General features: G+C 44.1%; 1 protein-coding gene across 4 annotated transcripts; it reads left to right on the top strand.

The window, feature by feature from the left end:
- The first annotated feature begins 1344 nt into the window (after nucleotides 1-1344).
- On the top strand, nucleotides 1345-15436 carry sap30bp (SAP30 binding protein). 4 transcript variants are annotated; one of them, XM_070927112.1, is made up of 10 exons: nucleotides 1345-1462; nucleotides 2127-2236; nucleotides 4828-4872; nucleotides 7311-7350; nucleotides 10956-11044; nucleotides 12642-12733; nucleotides 12897-13009; nucleotides 13088-13146; nucleotides 13807-13897; nucleotides 14656-15436. In XM_070927112.1, the coding sequence occupies exons 1-10, from the start codon at nucleotides 1369-1371 to the stop codon at nucleotides 14832-14834; spliced, it is 912 nt and encodes a 303-aa protein (XP_070783213.1). In that variant the 5' UTR covers nucleotides 1345-1368; the 3' UTR covers nucleotides 14835-15436. The 4 variants fall into 4 exon arrangements, with proteins under 4 accessions (XP_070783213.1, XP_070783212.1, XP_070783216.1 ...); XM_070927111.1 differs by having other exon boundaries at nucleotides 13807-13903; XM_070927114.1 differs by having other exon boundaries at nucleotides 1369-1462; nucleotides 2139-2236.
- Nucleotides 15437-20976: the final 5540 nt, after the last annotated feature.

Genomic DNA, 20976 nt, shown 5'->3' with positions numbered 1-20976 from the left:
CAGGGTCACCCAAGGACTGGGTGGAATGGTTCCTGCATCGGCTGCATCAGGAGCCGTGGGCACTGGGCGGCTTCGTGGTCATAGCAGTGTTTGTGCTGGGGACGCTGTCTCTGATTGCCTTCGCCCTGCTGTACGGATGCTGCTGCGGCCCCAAAGAAGTGAGCCAGCAGAGGAAGAAGAAGAAGAAGAAGGATGGGGTGATCTAAGCCCGTGTGAATGGAACTGACTCATACGTATACTGTCAAATGAATGTTGACAAGATGGAGAATTTGTCTGAATTGACCTGGGGTGTTTTTTTAAATTACCAACACAATAAAGGCACTTTATGAAAACGCATAAAAACCACTGATGTTGCAGGAAGTCCAGGATGTATATATAGAATGACCATGTCAACCATTCCCATTGAAATATAGTAGATTGCTGCTGTTGAAAGAAAGATTTTTGGCAGTTCTAACCTAGCACACAGATGTCTTTTAACCTGCCAATCATCAAATCAGCTTCAACAGGGGGACAGGCGTAGAGCTGGATCATCTCAGCCAGGGTGAGATTCTGCCCAGGCCATCCACAGGAAATCCTGCTGGTCTGTAAAGCAAGATGGAAAAATTAATGTTGTGGCTTTTTTGGGGGATTTCTATAAAACATCCTGCCAACAAACAAAAATAAAACCAATCAACAAAGAGCATGTACAGTCTCACATTAGACTTGATACAAAAGACAGGCCTACATGGCCCAGTTGCTGGTCTTGGTGTGCCCTGCATTCAAGTGAGGGTAGCATCGTTGCACCTCTCCACACTGGTGAAACACTATATAGTCTAATGTTACATATTACATGAACTGCAAACGGAGCAGAAGTGGACGCTGGGTCGGTGTATTATTGTCTTTTAAATTAGATTCCTTTTAAAAATGCAACTGCAGCAGTTGGACACGCAAGGGCACAGAAGAAAATGCCAATTTTATATGATATGGAAGCTGTGAGAGCATGTTTACATATTATGTTGATTCTAGAGGGATGTAGAAAGAGGAAATTACATTTTTCTTTTCTTCTTTACTCTTTCTTGTGGGGGGCATTTCCCTTTTTTATTTTCATTTCATTTGTAGTGTTTTGGCTGAACAGTGACAGCATGTGCTCCAAAATGGAAAATATAGATAGTTAAATGGTGGTTATTTATTGTTCTTATTGTGTTCACTCTAAAAATAATGACGTGTTTAAATTCGACACCTCCCTTTGTTAAGCCACAGGCTGGGGGATTTCACCGTCGCCAAAATAAACATAAGAACTACATCTCCCGGCGCCACACTGGTGCTTGCGCGTTACAATTTCACTGACGTTGTTGCTCTGCGACGGCCGTTTACGCGACGCACACAGCAATGGCGAGCGGTAAAAAGAGTTCTCTGCTGTCCTCTTTGGCAGACTATGGGGACGACTCGGAGCCCGACTCTGAACCTGAATTAGAAGATGCGGGTATGTGATAACACATTTAATCATTTTGTTGATTCGAAGTATGGCGGCTAAAAAACGCTGTCTATTGCTGCGCGACTCTTACCCCGGGTTTTCATGTGGTAGCTAACTTTAGCCTGTAGCTAACGTAGCTAGTTGACAGATAAGACCACGTACGTACCCTAAAACCTTGTTTGTAAAAACCACGAATGTACAAAGTTTAAACATATGAAGTTATTTCAGCGGGGTCTTGCTGGTTTTGTTGTGGTCTCGTTGGCGTGCCCTGGCACATAATGGATATAGAAACGCGAAGATCTCAACGACAGAGGTCTTTTGTTTTGCTGGTTTCACTTCTTCTTCTTCTTCTTCTTCTTCTTCTTCTTCTTCTTCTTCTTCTTCTTCACTTCCGATCCCATGTGTTAATGTAATGTTAGCTTTTATTTTTAAATCTTGAGTGCTTCGGTAGTATTTGTGTGTAGTAAATTTATATTGCCAGATTTTTGAATGGAGTATGGCTGTCAGGTGTCTTCCTGTATCCCGGATACACTGCCAGTGGAACGGGCATGTATTAAAGCTGAAGCTGAACCAAGACTTGCATTCCCTCTTATTGCAGTGCCCAGCTGCTTGTGACGCTGTTCGCCTCTTGTAGTTGTCTGACCTCTCCGTCTCTCTTCCTGTCTGTCTCCAGGGGGGTGTGGAGGAGGCCTGGTGTACAGCTATGGTGACGATGACCTGAACCGAGTCGAGGATGCCGATGACAAAGGGTCGGGAGATGAAGACAGCAGAGAGAGCAACTCGGTCAGTATTTGAGCTCTGCATTTTTATTTATTTATTTTTTGGAAGCGCTTGTTCCTTGCTGCGAGAAACATGGCGTTCCCTAGGTTTTATTTCTACTGACCATTCAGTTGGATTCCACTGACATTTGGGGATTAGGAGGCTGAGAGGATTGCACCAGTGCTTGTTTGGTTGTGGCAGAAGCTGCATTTTATTTGAGATCAGATGTTTTTGCGAAGAGTGTGTAATCACCAAAATAACACCAGTACATCTTGTCACCTAGCGTCCTTTGACATTAAACACTATTAGTACCAGCACTGCAATATCTTTTGAAAAATCCGCTGTCCGATTGGATATTTTGGCCAAGATAGTCTTAATAGTAATAGTCCACTATTGCACTTATCCAGCGTGGTACTATTATGTATAAAATGCTAATCAGGATTTTTTTTTTTCACCATTGAGATTTTGATCTATTATTACATTTATTACTGTATTTAGCTTCTACAGCACCGAAAGTCTCAAGTAAGAGAAGGGGCCGTTCATTTTGATGCATCAGCGTTGGCACTCTCAACACAAATAAAACACATCAGAGTTCAGCTGAGCGTAGAAGTCAAAAATCTTGATCACACTTCTTATGTGTTGTTCAGCCTCGGACTGAAGAGAATCAGAATCAGAAATACTTTATTGATCCCCGGGGGGAAATTGTACAGTATTGGTGCTCCCATTCAAGAGTAAAGCAGCATAATTTAGAACTAAAGGTATGTACAAAATATAAAAATAAGAAATAGAAAATAAAAATATACACATTTACAGTATTTAAGTGAAAAATAAAGTAAAAAATATATACAATAACAATGTATATGTATGTGTGTGTATATATATATATATGTATTGCACTGTTGTGTATGACTATATATGTATTGCACTGAAACATTTAAGAATAAATAGTGAGTAGTAGTATATGAACAGGTGAAGTAGGTCCAGGTTTCCAGTCTCTTCCTGAGTGTCTGACACTCAGAGGGAGGAGTTGAACAGTTTGATGGCCACAGGCAGGAATGATTTCCTGTGTCGCTCTGTTGTACATTTGGGAGGAATGAGTCTCCCACTGAAGGTGCTCTTGTGTCCGACCAGTACGTCATGGAGAGGACATGACAGAACATTGTCCAAGATGCCCCGCAGCTTAGATAGTGTCCTCTTCTCTGACACCACCGTCAGAGAGTCCAGCTCCAGCCCCACAACGTCACTGGCCTTGCGGATCAGTTTGTTTAGTCTGTTGGAGTCTGCCACCCTCAGCCGGCTGCCCCAGCATGCAACAGCATAGAGGATGGCACTGGCCACCACAGACTCATAAAAAATCCTCAGCATAGTCCGGCAGATGTTGAAGGACCTCTGGCCCTTCCTGTAGAGGGCATTAGTGTTCTTTACCCAGTCCAGTTTATTGTCTATGTGAATTCCCAGGTACATGTAATCCTCTACAATGTCCACACTGACCCCCTGGATGGAAACAGGGGTCATTGGCGCCTTGGTCCTCCTCAGATCAACAGTCAGTTCCTTTGTCTTTGTCACGTTGAGCTGCAGGTGGTTCTGCTCGCACCATGTGACAAAGTTGTCCACAGCAGCCCTGTACTCCTCCTCATCACCCTTACTGATACATCCAACTATTGCTGAGTCATCAGCAATAGTTAGCAATAGTGAAACCACTACTTCAGGTGTTAAAGACACAGGCCGTGATCAAAATGTAAACAAAAGGGTCACCTGGCTAGAGTTCAAATTTGTTTTTTGTTTTTTTCGATTAGATGATCCAAAACTGACCATCAGCTCTTTTGATACACAGCGTTGTAGCCTCCTATCACTCTCAAATTTTGTTTTCATATTTTGGCCATGTCTTTTACACAATATAATGAATCTAATATTACAGTAGATTACCCCCTCATCAATGCAACTCTTACACTGTGTCAACAACATTTGACACAAAGGGAGTACTTATTACAGCACTGTTTTATTGTTTTACATTACAGTGTAGTGGGTTTGAATGTGTCCGGTTGCTTAGTGTAGGCTGTCAACTTTCACCATGATGCACGGAGCGCTTTGGAATACTGTAAAAACAACCTTGTTACAGTGTCGGACAATAGTGACGTGTTCAGAAGCTTTGAATTAAAGGCATACTCCAGTGTTTTAGTATTTCACTTCATAAAGTTGGGTACATCAAAGCAGCAGAGGCTGAGATATCCTGACCTTTGAGTCCCTAGTATGGGGCAAGCTCCTAAAAAAACTCTGAATCCTACATTTCCCATAGTGCAACTCACTAGCGTCTTGTTATTAAGCCCTCAAGTCTCCTAAATACCCACTTCTTTCAAACCCCTTACTTTCAGTTTGCGATTAACTTACCTTTGAGCAATAGCCTATTGTGAAAAGGCTTTAAGGCGTCAGACACATTTTTTGTAATGTTCCTTTAACAAAGACATTGTAGTACTAGAACTAAAAAAGGGTCCAACAGTTTTTTATAGTCCATTGCCGGGTGGTGGTTGTCATCCCCACCCCCCCACCACCCTCTGGCCTAATCTCCTTTTGATCCTTACGGTGTTAACCTTCTTTTTTTTCTTCTTTTTTTATAGGAAATGGACGAGTCTGACGAGGGGAGGGACGTGGATGATGTTGAGGTATTTGGACGCCCACCTGGTATGGGATGGGATGGGATGGGATGGGATGATTCATTTCTCAGGTGTTTTGTGACTAACTTTTTAAAACCACGCGCTACGGAGGAGCATGTCCACTAGATGGTGCTGTGGGTTTATGTATGACAGATGAGGCACTTTATGTAGGTGAGACCAGGTCAGTGATTTGTACTGAAGAGCTGTTTTTCTGAGCACACTGCAGGAACCTGCACACCATATTAACCCCACCCTGTGTGTGTGTGTGTGTGTGTGTGTGTGTGTGTGTGTGTGTGTGTGTGTGTGTGTGTGTGTGTGTGTGTGTGTGTGTGTGTGTGTGTGTGTGTGTGTGTGTGTGTGTGTAACAGCTATGTGAGCTGGACAGCATGCCAGCTTCCTGCTGCGCTGTTTGGTACAGGTCAATGAGGTGAGAGTGAGTCACAAACCTAACAAGCAGAAACAATACAAAATCGGAGGATGTCTGCTCTGTCTGAGGCTTTGTTTTGCAGCCTGTCTTTGATTGATCAAAATCTGATAAGCCGCTGTTGTGTGAGAGTTTTGTTTCTCCAATATGCCGTGTCATGAAGCAGAGATAACATCATTGGCAATGTAAGGATCTGGTGATATGGTTAACTGTGAAACCGTGTGTGATGATTTCCCAATAATGCGTGCATGGACAGGTGGAGTGCTATTTCCTTCTGGACCGTATTTCCAGTGAAGTCATGGACAGCAAGGTTTTTCACTGCAAGATGATTATTATGTTTGCGAGGTTTTTATTCAGCCCTCAGGCGTTGGGTTGGCTGATGCGTGTCACTCGTATTGTATCCTGCAGCAGCAGAGGAACGATGTTCAGATTCAGACTTACTAGTTGCCACAATGAGAGAGAGCGTTTATATTAGCTCTCACTCCAGCCTCCCACTTTCTTATGATCCCTTGCAGTTATCTTATCTGCTGCCTGTGAATGGCAGCTGCTCGGTGGTGTTTTGATACAGTGCTGGCTAACCGTAGATAAGAGGGTCACCACACAATAGTTGGGCCCTGTGGAGTGATTGAATACTCAGGAAAGCTTTGAGATATTGCTCCGGCCCTGTGCCAGGTCACATTGGGAAAGAGCCTCGGTTTGCACGTATAATATTTATGGGGTGTTGTAAGATTATGATTGGCTTAAATTCAAACGTTTATGTTGCTGGATTGGAGACAGTGGCGTGATCGCAGGGCTCAAGCCAGCAGGCCTTTTGTTAAGTGTTTGTCTTTTCGATTATAGTTGACATCTATGTATGTATATGTATATAAAAAAAAAAAAAACGCACAGGGAATAAGACCAGTTGTGCCTTTCAGTGCAGTGGTTGGATGCAGTTGCAGGTCCACGTGGCTCTGCTGTTGACAGGACAGGATGGCTGGATGACGTGTACAGTGTATGCATGAGCCTGAAATGGGAAGCGAAGAAATAGATCATTCCCGTGATTAGAAGTGCTCCCCAAAAAAAAAAAAAAAGACATTTTGATGACAAATATTAGGCATTCAGAAGAACAGTTATCTTTTTGTTTCCACACATTTGTTACATGTTAAGGTAAAGGCAGCTTGGACTTTGAACTAGGCATTTTAAATTATTTTATTGGGGGAAAAAAACCTCAAAGACACTGAATCATGCCCGAACCAGTGCTGCAGTTTCGTAGCGCTTGCAAAGGTCGGCCAAATGGGAAAGAAGCTTCAGCTGTGGATCAGTGACCCGAAGACTCCTTTTATTGGTTGTGTCTCAAACAGCAGGTGCCATTTATTCATGTTTTTTGGTTTTTGGATTTCTGCCAGCAGGCTCTGCTGTGCCTCCATGTCTTTGCCTCCACCCACCTCCCTCCCTCCCTCCTCCTCCTTATGATTTGGCCAACTTCAGGACAGTCCTTTGATGTGCCCGCGCAGTTGCTAGGTGACGTCGTGATGCCCGTGAATAACAGTACTGTTCCTTTGTGCTGAACCTGTGTTATGCCCACAGTGCTGGCACAACAGGCGGCATATTTTAGAGGCTGCACGGGACTCCTCCGCCTCCTCCTCATCCTCCTCCTCCTCCTCCCGAGCTCAGGCATTCACTGGAAGCTGCCTGAATTTACTATTCTGGTTTCTATTACTTCTGAGAAACTATTCTCCTGACGGCTTCTCTTCTGTGCAGCCTGTGATTTGTAGGTTTCACGTACAAATGGAATGAGCTTTAGTTTCCAGCTTTTGAGTTCACCCCACCAACCCTCTTGTAATCCACTGTAATGAGCTATATCTGAGTGGGGATCATGGTTTAATAATGTCTACCACTGGTGCTGTTCATATTTCCCTCCACCAAGGGTTGATGATTAGCCTCTCCTGTCCAAAGGAGACCTAAATATCCCATGTATCTCTCTGTTTTTTTCTTCTTCCCCTCTCTTCCCTCTTCTTCTTCTAATTTTGTTTTGATTTTACAGATCACAGAAGTAGAAAGAAAGGACCCCAATGAGCTAGTTGGTGAGTACACATATGCACATACAGGAATTATGATTATGTGCTGCAGGAAAGTACTGAAAAAACATGACATGATAACAAATAATTCTAGGCCATGTTGTCCCTACTGATTTTCCATCATACTTTCATATTTGAGCCAGTATGAACGTGGGTATTAAATTACATTCTATGGGGTATTAAAAAGGTCTTAAATAGTCTTAATGGCCCCAAAGAAATGCACTATTTACTCTTGTTTATGAAACTATATATTTGTGACCTGTCTTTAGTAGTTGGGGGTGAGTGCCATAGACAGGGTAGGAAAGTCAGAAAGTATAAGAACCACATAGAATAACAGCCGCTTCTGGATGTGCATGTAGAATAAAAACAAATGCATGGCAGGATGCTGTGTAAGAATCGGACTTTTACTTGTCACCGCGTCAGTTGGGTGTTGCTGCAGCAAATGTATGAATCACTAACTAGACCCAGGTGAGTTATAAAAGCCTCTTTGTCCACCTGTTGACGGATGGGTCATGAAGGTCCACCCCTGGTGGCGGTTAGTGAGTAATGGCCGACCCATAGAGGTGTGTAAGCGAGCGTCAGGCCATACAGGATGTGAGTGGCACAGGGAGCGGCGTTTCTCACACCGCGTCTGTTTACTACTGACTATAAACCTCTGGCTCCAGCGATTCCCTCTCTTTGCTCTTTGTTTATACGGGTATCATAGCTGGATGCAGATGATGGCACTGATGATGCAATGCAGCACTCCTCCTCAGCAAATAACAGCAGAAAACGATACATTTAACAATGTGTTGCAATGAGGGCGTAGAAGTGATTATAATAATTCAAATAATGTGATATGATTTTATTTTGAAAGGAATGTTTCCATGACTCCAAGTAGGAGGTAATTTATAAAGCGGATTAGTTCTTAAATTGAATTGAAAGTGAAATTCTCACTTTTTTTCTCTTTTTTTTTTGCGTCCTTTCATACTGCCATTGTGTTCTAAAAGTGTACTACACTGAGAAGCCTCCCTTTGGACCCCCTCCAACACGCTCCACGGTAGCAGCAGAGGGAACTTGGCGGCTTCTGCCCACACAATTTGCTCCCTTCTGTCGTCACCACTTCCACAATCTTCCACTGGTTTGTTGCAGCCTTGAAAAGGAGTCGCAAAGGGAAGGGGAAATGCACTATAGCAATTTTTCAGCTTTAAAAGAAACGGCTGCCATGGCTGCATGGCTGCAGCCGCCAGTGCAGCGCGGTGGCAGAGTGTGACTCACAGCCCAGGCCTGGACACTTGACATTACTGCAGCGGCGCTTGGCTCCTCCGTCTTGTCTGTCAGTAAATGTCACAGTGGGTCTGGCAAAAGGCCCCCTGTCAGCAGGCTGAAGACAGCTCTTTGTCTGCTCGCTGAAGGGACAGACATTGTCTGTCCGTCCAAAAAGACCCTCAGGGCACCGATTGTGACTTTCTGTCTGTTTTTCGGGAGCACAGATGGTCATTTTGATGCAGAATATAATCTTTTCTCTGTCTGTTTGCTACTCTCCATGTCCTTCCTGACAGACGGTACTACTAGGATATTCCTCTCGCACTTATAAACATGGATATTTAGTGCACAGGGCGTGACTTGTTCACACTTCCTCTGCTACTCTGGAGGCTACAGAGTTTATTTTGGCGTTTACATTAGTCCAGCAAGGCTACAAAGCTATGAACCAAATCTCCTGTTGTCTAGAGTGGATTAGCAGGCTTCCACGATGCTGAACCCCTGTTGCAGCTACAATGTGTAGTGGTCTGTGACAGTGTGTGCATGTGTGTGTCTGTGAGTTAAATGAAATACCGAGCTACCACCTGATGCCTGTGACTCATCTGACTTGCCCTGTCAGGTTTTTTTTTTTTTTTTATTGTTGGAGGCTACAGTATTTTTGTTGTGTTTTTAAAATATGGGTATATAGGAGTAGAAGCTTTTATCTTTGTCTGTATACCTGCTCACTTCGTTCTGTCAACAAATGTGTGTGTCCCACAGCGGGGAAATTTACAAGTCACAGCAGCAAAGACAGAAAGGTGCAGCAACTCACAGCAGACAAGCACTGTGTCAATAAAAACCAGAAGTATTTAAAAAAAACAAAAACAATATACATTTAATAAATACAGATATAAAAAATATGGGGAACAAAATAAATGTATACACGGAAAATATAAAATATGTACAGATGTGCAGAGTTCCTCATGTGTCTGGCTAACAAGGGCGACGCCCTGCCCCTCCTTTGTTGCGGTTGGGGGTGAGGTAAAACCATAGTCATATCAGCGATGAAGCAAATGGAGGGTGGGGGGAGGTACTGCTGCCGTTCGGAACTTTCCAGACAGAAGGGAGATCAGGGTGGCAAGTCGGCATACCAAGGAAGACGGCAAAGATACCGAAGGGAGGGACAGCTGGAAAGAGTGTGTCGGTATACGACGGCGTCCTGTCTGCACACAAACACTTCAAAAAAGTGCAGCTCTGGCACCATCCCACCGGCAGGGATTGCTTCACCGTGGACCAGCAATGTTTGTGTCAACAGATGTGTTGTAGCCAGCATAGAGGGACGGCAGGCAGTGCAGCTGCTGAACCTGATCCTGGTCAGGTCAAGTGTTGGCCCAAACAATGTCCGCCAGCGTCAACACGTTCGGAATGTAAACGATGGGATCAGTGTCAGTCAACCGCAGCAAAAGAGCACATGCAGTTCGTAGACATTGTCAATGGGTATGGGTGTCTTAGCACAGAAAACCAAAACATCATACCCAACTCAATTATTGATAGGTTATTGGGGCAGGCAGGCTGTACCAGCTATATTGATGTATTATGATAGCCAGGCTAAGTTAGGGGCTCATAAGACATTGTGGATGAGAATGAAATCTCCTGGAGACACCACCTCAACAGTGTGAGAGTACGTGACTGTGGAATTTTCCTTCTTATGTTTTGCAACATGAAGTGTTTCCGCAGGGCTAAGCTAAAAGACTAGCACTTCAGAAAACACTCCCCCCCCCCTCCCCGCGTGTCCTGTCAAGTTTTTACTTGCCGGGCGATCTGCACAGAATGTCGTGCAGGGCCCAGCCCCTGCGTGCGCTGCACACACGCGCACACAGCTTGCAGCACTTATTCAGAGCGTGATTGATAGTGCCGAATGACTGTGTAAAGGCTGTCTGTCTGATTTGGATATAGAGTGACACTGAAGAATGCCTGGCCCGCAGTCAGAGAAAGCGGAGGGAGGCGAGTCGAGCATGGAGAGCAAAACAAGGGATGCGTCCAAAGGGAGGGGAGAGGAGCCTCCCTTCTCCCAGCAAGCCCCAACAACAGCCACTCCCTGCCCGGGACGTGCACTCCTCATACCACGCTACCCTGTAAAACCACTGGCAGACATATAGGACTACAATTCGCCAGCAATGTTTGCTAAATGTTTGTTCTCCAGTGCATATCCATATCCCACCTTCCTCCTCATTTGTCATCCGTTAATTCAGAACACCGAAAACCAGATTTGGTTCTTAATTGATCCTTATTCAGGGTGTAAAGGCACGCGAGGCAGGGCAGAGAGGGCAAGCAGCTGATGTGGAAACATACAGAGGGGCTCACCTTTATGTTTCTGTCTTCTCGCTCAGCTCTATTCTCAGAGAAGGTGAGGAACATGTCACCCGACGAGATCAGGATCCCCCCCGCACCCCCCGGACGCTGCTCGAGCCAACTACAGGTAGACACGCCTCCACTGTTACATGATCATTTAACCACATAGCTTTCACTGGAAAGATTTTCTTGTAGCACACTATTTCAACACAATGTACTGCTGCTCTCGTCTCCTGCAGGCAGTTTTTTTATATCAGCGCCGAGGCCGCGGTTATGTGTGCTAATAAGACCAGAGGCGAGGGTGTGTGGGTATAGCTGGGCTTGTGGGTTTTCTGAGAGCTCTATAGTCCTGGTGCCCTGTGTGTTGTGTGTTTTAGCACGTCTGTGGGCTTGTTTTATGTGCTGGATAAACACTTTCCAGGTAGTAAATGTATCCCACTAAAAAGATGAGGACTTGTCACTGGCTCCTAGAGGAAGATGTTGGTTTCATAAGCAGACACACAGTCTGCACTCGCCCCCTTTGGCATATGTACAACGTTTTAGAGTTGGGAGTTCAAGATCAAGAGTTCGAGTTCGGAGCGTTCAGGGCTAAGGGCTGCCTCATCCAGAGACTAGTCATCTCGGTTTCGATACAGTCAAAATAACCTGTTCTCCACGCCAAGTGAATCATTCAGAGGTTTCACCCATTCCCTCTGGGGTTGGAGATAAATTCTGGTGGCTGCGTAAATCCTGAGACTTTAACCCCTCTAATTAAACCAGCGCACAGTGTCATCTTCTATCAATTTAGCACCACCGGCTCTCTTTCTGCCTCGCTGGTGCTCATTCAGCGCCGCAATAATGTGTGTTCCGCGAGGAGCCGAGGCAGGTCAGGACACACGGCTGACTTAGTGGCTGAACAGCTCAGCAATATCCCCCCTGGGCTGACACTCCCACACCCCCACACCCCCACCTATCAGAGGAACAACTAATGATTCACCTTCACCAGAACGGTCTGGATATCCCTGCCCTGAGGCCGCGGGGGAGCAGAGGCACATGTGTGCTTAGAATTTGTTTCTTACGGTTGAATTGTTTCGGCATTTGCCGGAATGTATCCACTTTATGAACAGTTTCCAAAAGGCCTTTTGCCACCATTCCCCCGACCTCCTGAGATCAGAACACCCCATTGACTCCCAGAATCCCACGAGCTCAGGCCTTCAGTGAGCCCCAAACTTGTCCGTGTTATGACTCATCACAACAGCAGAGTAAAAACCTCCATAGGAAGGAGGTGCAGGTGGATGGTTGGGTCAACAAAGTGTGTGCGACGTTGACATTTGTGGTGGTTTAAGGGAGCTGACAATCAGAAAACACTCGTTTGATAGCTTCTCATGTTTAGCAGCGTTCCCTTCTTCCATCTTGTTCCACGTTAGCCCTCGTTTGTCACTGCGGATGCCCCGGCTACATCTGCCAGCTCCCCTGTGGCTCAGTTGAACCTGGCTGTCAAATATCTCCCAGATGTATCAGAAACTCTCGCACACAATAGCCCCATTCATGTATGTACAGTAGGTTTTTGTTTATCTTGAGGACTTTGACGGTGTGTGTGTGTGTGTGTGTGTGTGTGTGTGTGTGTGTGTGTGTGTGTGTGTGTGTGTGTGTGTGTGTGTGTGTGTGTGTGTGTGTGTGTGTGTGTGCGCGCCTGCTGTTTGCTCACGTCCCTCGTTTATTTATTTGTTTGTTGTTTGTCGCAGGACAAGATCCACAAGCTGTACGAGAGGAAGCTCCACGGAGACTTTGACACAAACAGCCACATCCAGAAAAAGAAAGAATTTAGAAACCCAAGGTATGCGGCGCAGCTGTAGAACGCACCCAAACCAACAAACACACACATGGAGTGCTACCAGATATACTCTCTGGTGTGAACACGTTCATTCATATTCTCTGCCGACGAAACAAAATATAACAACAGATGTGTGTGTCTTTTCTTTTCTTTGGTTTTCTTGTAGCATTTACGAGAAGCTCATTCAGTTCTGCAGCATAGATGAGCTGGGAACTAACTACCCAAAAGATATGTTTGATCCTCATGGCTGGTCAGAGGACTCTTACTATGAAGGCCTAGGTAAGCTCACTTTCTTCGTCGTCTTCTTTCTCACATCTCTGTGTGATCAGGACTCATGTACGTGTCTTATCCTTCCAGCCAAGGCCCAGAAAGTGGAGATGGACAAACTGGAGAAAGCCAAGAAGGAGCGGACCAAGGTGAGCCTCAACAACAACAACGACAGAAAAGGAGGAATATTCAGCCGTCACTTCTCCTCTCTGCCTGCGTCAGGGGCAAGTCTCCACCAGCTGCAGTTCACGCTCTGTTTTTAAGTCCTCCGTCAGATGCACGCAGAAATCAGCATTGCCAAGCTGAGCTCCCGTAACTGCAGCTCAGGCCCAGCCCAGTGCAGCTTTACAGCTCCGCCGTGCCCATTCGTGTGTTTTGTGTTTCTCTCTCCAGGTTTCCATGTATATGCCAACATCTTCAGCAGACGTTTGCTTAAAAACACCTGAGTGTGTCTTTTTTTTTTCTTTTTTCAGCCAGCTATTTTGCTGTTTACCTCTGAAATAATCATTCCGAGGTGATGCATGCTGCTATCATCAGCAGCAGCAGCTGCACCTAAACTGGACTTGAATGAACACGCACCCCCACAGTAGCTGCTCTTATTATTCTCTACTGTGAAATGTAGTCGTAATGTGAAATGTATGCAGGCTTGCAGCAGAGCAGCAAGGTTTTGGTGTTATAGTGAAACCAGACAAAGGGAGCGAGTCATTTTCTTCCCCTCACTCGACAAACACTGTATAGACTGTGGTTGTTGCGCACCAAGCGGCACCAGGAATTGGATCAGTGTCGTAACATTCTGTGTGTTTTCGCAGATTGAGTTTGTCACGGGGACCAAGAAGGGCACCAACCCCTCCAGCACAGCAGCCCCCACCACCAGCAACACCACCACCACCACAGCCACAGGTACAGGTAAACGTCCACCAGTGCAGCACCTCGCACAGCTTGAGCTCCCTTCAGAAAGGCACCATGCCACGAAACAGTCATGGTGACTTTATATGGCTGGTTTAAAAAAAAAAAAGCCGCAACGGCAGTGTTGTTAGGTCGGAACTAGTGACCTTCCAACGCAGCACAAGTCTGGATTGAGTGTTGTCACATTAACGTTAAGGCCACAGCAGCACAATCATCCAACTGTGCCACGTCTGCTTCAAACCAGTGAAAAAAAGCAAGGACAAAAGCAGAAGTACAGAAAGCTCTGCAGAAAATGATGTGTTCATGTTGGACCTCATGGTGTCAAACAGGCTTTTCAGTCATACAACTGCAAAACAAGTTTTAAAATCCATCATTTGATATCATTATTTTCCCAATGTCACATTTATAAATACCACTTGAGCATTGCAGCTCTATCCATAATAATCTTTTCATGTTTAAATAGAGCCTTTAGGGAACATTTAGGGAACAGAGGCTTATGTTTGAATGGCAAAAAGCCATTACGTTGGCAGATAGGCCAAGCCAGCAATTTTACAGATTTCATTTCTGGAGAGGGCTTTAGATGAAAGGAGCTCTGTGGAGTTTTCTTGTAAACAACCCAAACAAAGTTATGTTTACATCGAGTGTTTCTCGCCAACATGCATCATCGTAGCGTCAGGTCATCTGCCTGTGCAGCTGGGGGATGTAAATCCTGAGCTTCTCATCACTCCCCTGTGTTTCCCTCCCCTCGGCAGAAGCCCAGAAGAGGAAAAGCAAGTGGGACTCTGCGATCCCCGTGACCCTGGCGCAGCCCACCATCATCACTACCACCGCGACCCTGCCCGCTGTCGTCTCCGTGACGACCACCGCGAGCGGCACCAAGACCACCGTCATCTCCGCGGTGGGCACCATCCTGAAGAAGGCAAAGCAGTGAGCGCACAGAAGCACGTGTGTCTGTAAGAGCTGGAAGAAGCGCCGTCCCGCGCTCGTTATATATGTGAAAAGATGCAGAGAGAGGACGAATGAACCGATGGACGCTCGGGTGTAACATTTTTAGAAGCAACCTACAACATGCCCTCTGGTACACACAGACTAATCTAAAGACTTACCTGCCTTCTATCTCTGGGATTGTATCCGCATTATTGCATCATAAAGCCAAACTTGCAGTTTGGTGAAAATTACGATAGAGCATCTGAAAATCTGAGTGATGCATGCAGATCCCACGCTGATGAAACACGTCTGTCATCCATTTTTTTTTTTAAATATATGTTGGCAATAGTTTGTTTAAAACAGTTGAAGAGGACAAGAGCACGACAATGATTGAATAACGGTCCTAAACAGACCTGCTAGAGATGGTTTATTTTTCTATCCATAGTTCTGGTGCAGTATTTTCATGCCTCTTGTAGCAGTTACGTGTAATAGCTCGACATGTGCAGCATTTTTTTGTCCCCCCCCCATTTTTTTTTTTTACATTTGTACATACAGTATGTGTTGACGATAAGGTGAATAAATGGATCAGATGTTGCCTTTTCAATAGGACTGTTGTCTGTTTTTGTCATTTACCACAAACTGTTTGTGACCACCACACTTCGTGCTGAAAGTGAAGGCTTCTGCTTATGCGTGGAATCAGGAACAGGTTGGCATCCAGTTTACTATTCAGCCCATATGAAGACAAAATGACTTCCATTGTTTTCTACACTTTTAACAAAGCGTTACATCTGTGTTTTACTCTGGAAATGAAAGGAACAAGCTCTATTGACTGCAGGCATTGGCCTGAATCTGGACTGAAGAATTTCTTTGGCCCTGCTGCTGACACCCGCAAACACACACACACACACACACATACACACACACACACACACACACACACACACACATACACACACTTTCTCTCAGGGAATGCATGTGTGCTCCAGGTGGAATTTTGACTCGTGCTCTCCTCCACATCTGACTTCTATTCAGGCTTGCCTTAAGAGGTCAGTGTACTTCTGAAGCACCACCCGGGCTTATTAAAAAACTGATGGGCCTCACCACTTGTTTACTGTTACAGGCTGCAAATATTTCTGCCATAACCTTTCACACTTGGGTGCAGTCTAAAAACGAAACACTGAAAATATGCGAGGATGACTCTCTTATGTTCCAACTGTATTTATCTAAACCTAATCCTGTATTCCCAGTGATATTAATGTCCTATAAAAGATGGATGATGGTTGGCAGTAAAGCTGTGACTGAAATTTGATTTAAATGTGAATGATTAGAATTTCAAAAAAAAACTACTTTTTAACTTCTGTCTATTTTAGAGGAACAGGAAGGTCGCATTAAAACTGGCCCAAATCTGTAGTGAGATCTGGGTGCGATAGTGGACCCCGCAGAGTTAGAGAGATTGTGGCGTAGCCCTGAGTCATTCGTGGCATCCAGCTGAATCACACACACACACACACACACGCATCTGGCCACTGAGCCATTACAGTAGTCATGCATTTAGTACAGTAGATTAACAAATGCGTCTCAACGTGTTTCTGCAGGGCCTGGAATTCAAATACACCAGGAAAAAGAAGAAGAAGCGCAGTCCCTCATAAAAGTAATTTATAAAGAAAACAGATTTACGTACTCGCCATATTATTGTTGACGCCTGGCTGGCTGCATTGAGGTGGGAGTTATGAAAGTGTTCCTAAACAGACACAACCATGTGAAGATGTAGAAACATGCATGTAGTTCTGGGTACTTTCAACACTTACATAGCATTTCCATATAAACATATTCAGTTATATCCAACTATAGAACTGTAGTAAACCCAAAACACTAGATTAATACTTTGACTTAGCTTTATGTGTTGAACATTTTAAGCTAATTTTTACAACTTAAGATGACCCCCCCCCCCTTCTCTTCACGCTGTAGTGGACTAGCAGCGACAGAAATGTGATACAGAAGGCACCCATAATGTCTGATAGAGCGTGATTCACCGTTAATGAGCTCGTGCGCGTGCGCGAGCATCTTGCAGGTGAGCCCGCGAGACACACCCAACGTACACGGTGTTCGGAACAGGTCGCGACTCCCCCCTCGACACTCTCCCCATCCACCCGTTGTCGTCACGCAGATTTGACTCAGTAGGTGTTTACGCAAGACTTGTAAGAAATATGAGCAAATTATTAAGATATTAAGTATGTGGCTTTGTTAACCCTTATGCTAACTAGGTTGGTCAACTTAATACAAACTTTACGTTGTCCTTGTCACCCTTTATGGCATTTTTGCTAATTGAAGCTATGAATAGTTAGCGTCCTGTCCCTGTGTTAAATGCAGACTGTTTTCACAGGTCTCCTCATATGAAACACTGTCCTAAAAAGTCAGAAAGTGTTTCACTTTTCACACCGAAGTGTCGCCTGTCCTCTGTGCTGTGGTTTACATCAACTCCGGCAGATTTATTGGTGGAAAGAAAAAAGAAAAGGGGGGAGACGCCATTATAAGCCCTGAATGAACTCACTGATCCAAAAAGAGCAGTTTTTGTCATGTAAATTGGCGAGGAGTCGCAGCACAGACTGGACTCGGTTTGAAGTGCGCGAAGGGGAGCTGAGAGAGGAGACATTCTTGTCGGGCTTTCCCTTCTGTGTCCAAAAAATTGTTTTGGTCTCCCAACAGCCTGCTTTGGGAGGGCAGCCCTGTCTTTTCTGCTAATGAGTCTAGTTCACCACAGCAGCATCTTGTTCACAGTAAGTAACGTCTTAATTTTGCATGTTTGCAATGGACAGATAGTTGAATGCAAAATAGTGTATGCTACAGCTGTGGTTGGCCCGTAGTCTGTCTGTGTGTATGTGTTTTGATGGTCCACCTAGTTTCAGGTGACCAATGAACAATTTCATTTCACTTTCGACATGAAATTAAGTTTCTCCTGAGCACAGACAATAACAGGTTTGCTGAGTAAATAAATGATCTCTAACTGGATGTGTTAAATGGGGTTCTTTGGTACAACAAGGAGGTAGATCAAAGAGACCCCCATGGTCTCGTATGTTTCTGTCTGGGGATTCTTGACATGTATTTAAATTAGATCAGGACTTGGGGACAACCATTTTAGGGGTGTGTGGGACACATTCATTTTAAATAAAGCACCTGTCTGGTTTTAGATGACAAAGAAAACTAAAACATTTATATGTAATGAGGAAAACATCTGAAAGGCGTTTTTTTCTAGAACTAAAATGCCATATTCGGCTGTACCAACTGCACAACGTTCTCTTCGTCTCTCACCAACCTGTGGAGAAAGAGGTACGTATCAATCTTTTAATTTTACATAACTACAGGTCAACTTATAGCTGCATTATTGTCTTGGTTCATTGACTGTAATAGTTGCGATATTTGACGGTGATCTGGCAGGAAGCTAGTTAGCTATACGTTTATGTAGCAAACATCTGGAAAAGTGCATTACATTATCGTACTGTCTTTACGGGACGTAAAGGTTATTAAGTGAACTATTGTAATGCGGTCACATTTGCTGCAAAGAAAAAGAAAACGATGCCAGCTAGCATTAGGCTAGCTATTAGCATGTCAGATGTTGTCTCACTGTCATGCTTAAGTATCAAGTAATGTAAGGTTTAATATAGCCTCTTTTATGCTGAGAAGCAGATATGTTTGCTGGGTCAAACCTACTGCAGTTAGCTGTATTATTAAATGTCACTTTTACTGGTTTTGCACAAACTGGTAAACTTATATATATGCCTGTTTTTACACTGTTATACCTACATGCTAACCTAAGAGACACAAATGGATGATTGTCTATCAAAAGAATGCAAACGATTTATGTGGGTAGTTTGACTTCAGCTCCTTTAGAGAAATTGAATTCTTAAAAAAAAAAAAAACAGATTTCAAAGGCGTCTTTTCAGTTACAGTGAAACTTTCAGGAGTTCATGCTAACAGATCTTCAATCCAAGCTGACACCTTTGAGACTACTGGGAGCTTAATGACGGTAAGTGACACAAATTTTAGGTAAAAAATGTGTCACAGTATTTTATGTGTGGAGAGCTGCTTAAAATGTCCGTATTTGTCTGCAATGCAAAGTCATTGTATTTTGTATGTTAATTCACAGGGACGCTGGCATCCACCTGAGGCCAGCACCACACCTTATGATCCTCCACAACCTGTGAGTAATGGTATGTCATGGGCATGACTAGGCACAGGAGAAGCACCAGTCTGCCAGAGTTACTGTGTCAATATTAGCTCTGTGGTCATTTCTGAGTTTGCTGGGTTTACTGAAATCATTCTTTAAGATTTTAGAATTTTGATGTCTTCTCCACTGATCATTAAACGAATTGTTAATTTTTTTAATTTGTCTTTTTGAAAAAATTTTGCCCTCTTAGGACTGCACTGCAACAGAGAAAAAGCATTGCGGCTGACCCTTTGGCGACTCAGAGAAGTGAAAATCATGTTTTTACAAGCGTGAAATCACATGAGATGACTGGATTAGTATTTCATTCACTGTTTAGTTTGCACGAGATGCTGTGATATTATATTTCTAGTTGATATATTTGATGAGTTAGTACAGTTTCATGAATATTAAAAAGAGTTACCCAATGAAAGCAAAAGTTTTCTTGAACTTTATTTGCACGTTGAGAGCAAATGTATACATATAGGAAATGTCATGAAAAGGTTTCTTGTAGTTAATTAGTGTAACATTGTTTCAACTAGTGTCAGTCATGATTGAAAATCTCATGTTTATTCAACATCGGTACAATATTTCGTTGTTGATTCACCCATATTTTGCTATCTGGGGCAGGATCTCATGCCTTAGGCAGTTGGAGATTTTATTCTGTAACTGTGCAGCTTCCCAATATTGGCCACACTAACTGCTGGGAGTCATTACTATGTTTACTGAAAGCTCAAATGGAGCATGAAAAGTGCTTTATTTCGTGCACTCAGGAAACCCTTACACAAAAATGATACAGTAGGTGGGCCACTCCCTTCCAGCTCCTCCTCCACCATGTGAAAGGGCTGTTTAAACTGGCATCCCTGCCAAAGTGTCAGCCAAGAAAGCAGGGGGGCGGGGGGGGGTGGGTCTCTGCAGAGGTTTTGTTCCCCTCGAGAGAAGTTAGCCATTGTATCAAACCAGATCTGGTTGCTAGGAGCGTGACTGTGTATGTAGATTGCCTGTGGTATGTACAGTGAAGAGGAACGAGTCATGTTGACTCCTTGAGTCCCAGATTTGTACCACAGGTTCACCACGGGCTCTGATCTGAGTGCAGTTATAAGGAGGGTGATAAGGTGCAGTACAGTGACAGTGATTGAGAATAACCTTTAACGCCTGATGTGTGGTCTGCTGGAGCCAAGAGGAAAGAGACGCTGGCCCTATCTGGAACTCCTACTGCTTTCTTCTAAATATTATTCCCCATCTAATACAATTCAATTAAAACAGAAGCTATCGGGCAAGAACAAAATAATTAAAAGGCAAGCTTTGAAGGAATGTAGCGATGTAAAAGATAATAGTTCAATACATGTTTAAAAGACCAAAAACATAATCCTTATTCCAAAACAGACATCCCACGACCGAACTTGAACATATGTTTAACAGGCACTGAAATTGATTAGGGCCTGTGCTGCCTGCAGGTTTTCTTAGCTGAATTAGAACTAGATGATTTTACCTTAAAACAAAAATATATCACATTGGCTTTAGACTGGTAGGGATCCATTAAAAGGTTTCACAATAGCAGTTATCAGCGGTTGTCAGAGGGAAACCGGAAATAATTCACCACTGAACTCTGTTGAAACAAGTGTGATTAAGAAGAAAGGATGCTTATGTTGTGTCATTTCTTCTCTGAGAATTTTTCTGTCAATATGCGATACATGTGATGTGTGTATCACAGTGTGTAAACGCAGGTTTCAGGAGGAGGTCTAGGTGAATGGTAGGGTGTACAAAGTGTCTGCAGTTCACGTCCCGCCTCCTATCAACAGGCAGCATTGCTAGTTTTAACCATGACCACGATCGTCTGTAACCTTAACCGTGTGGTTTTAGTTGCCCAAACTTTAACCAAACCTTAACCGTAGCGGCGACTAGAAAACCCTAATTTCATTTTCCATAAGTTTCATTTTGGAAG

This window comes from Enoplosus armatus, chromosome 20 (assembly GCF_043641665.1).
Source record: "Enoplosus armatus isolate fEnoArm2 chromosome 20, fEnoArm2.hap1, whole genome shotgun sequence".
In the NCBI taxonomy this organism is placed as follows: Eukaryota; Metazoa; Chordata; class Actinopteri; order Centrarchiformes; family Enoplosidae; genus Enoplosus; species Enoplosus armatus.
This window is presented reverse-complemented; position numbering and strand designations above follow the sequence as displayed.

Excerpts from the sequence above, each read along its gene's own strand:
- sap30bp (XM_070927111.1), top strand. The coding sequence starts at position 1,369 with ATGGCGAGCGGTAAAAAGAGTTCTCTGCTGTCCTCTTTGGCAGACTAT. Across the intron at positions 4,873-7,310 it reads GGGACGTGGATGATGTTGAG|ATCACAGAAGTAGAAAGAAA; the intron begins GTATTTGGACGC and ends TTGATTTTACAG. Across the intron at positions 7,351-10,955 it reads GGACCCCAATGAGCTAGTTG|CTCTATTCTCAGAGAAGGTG; the intron begins GTGAGTACACAT and ends CTTCTCGCTCAG.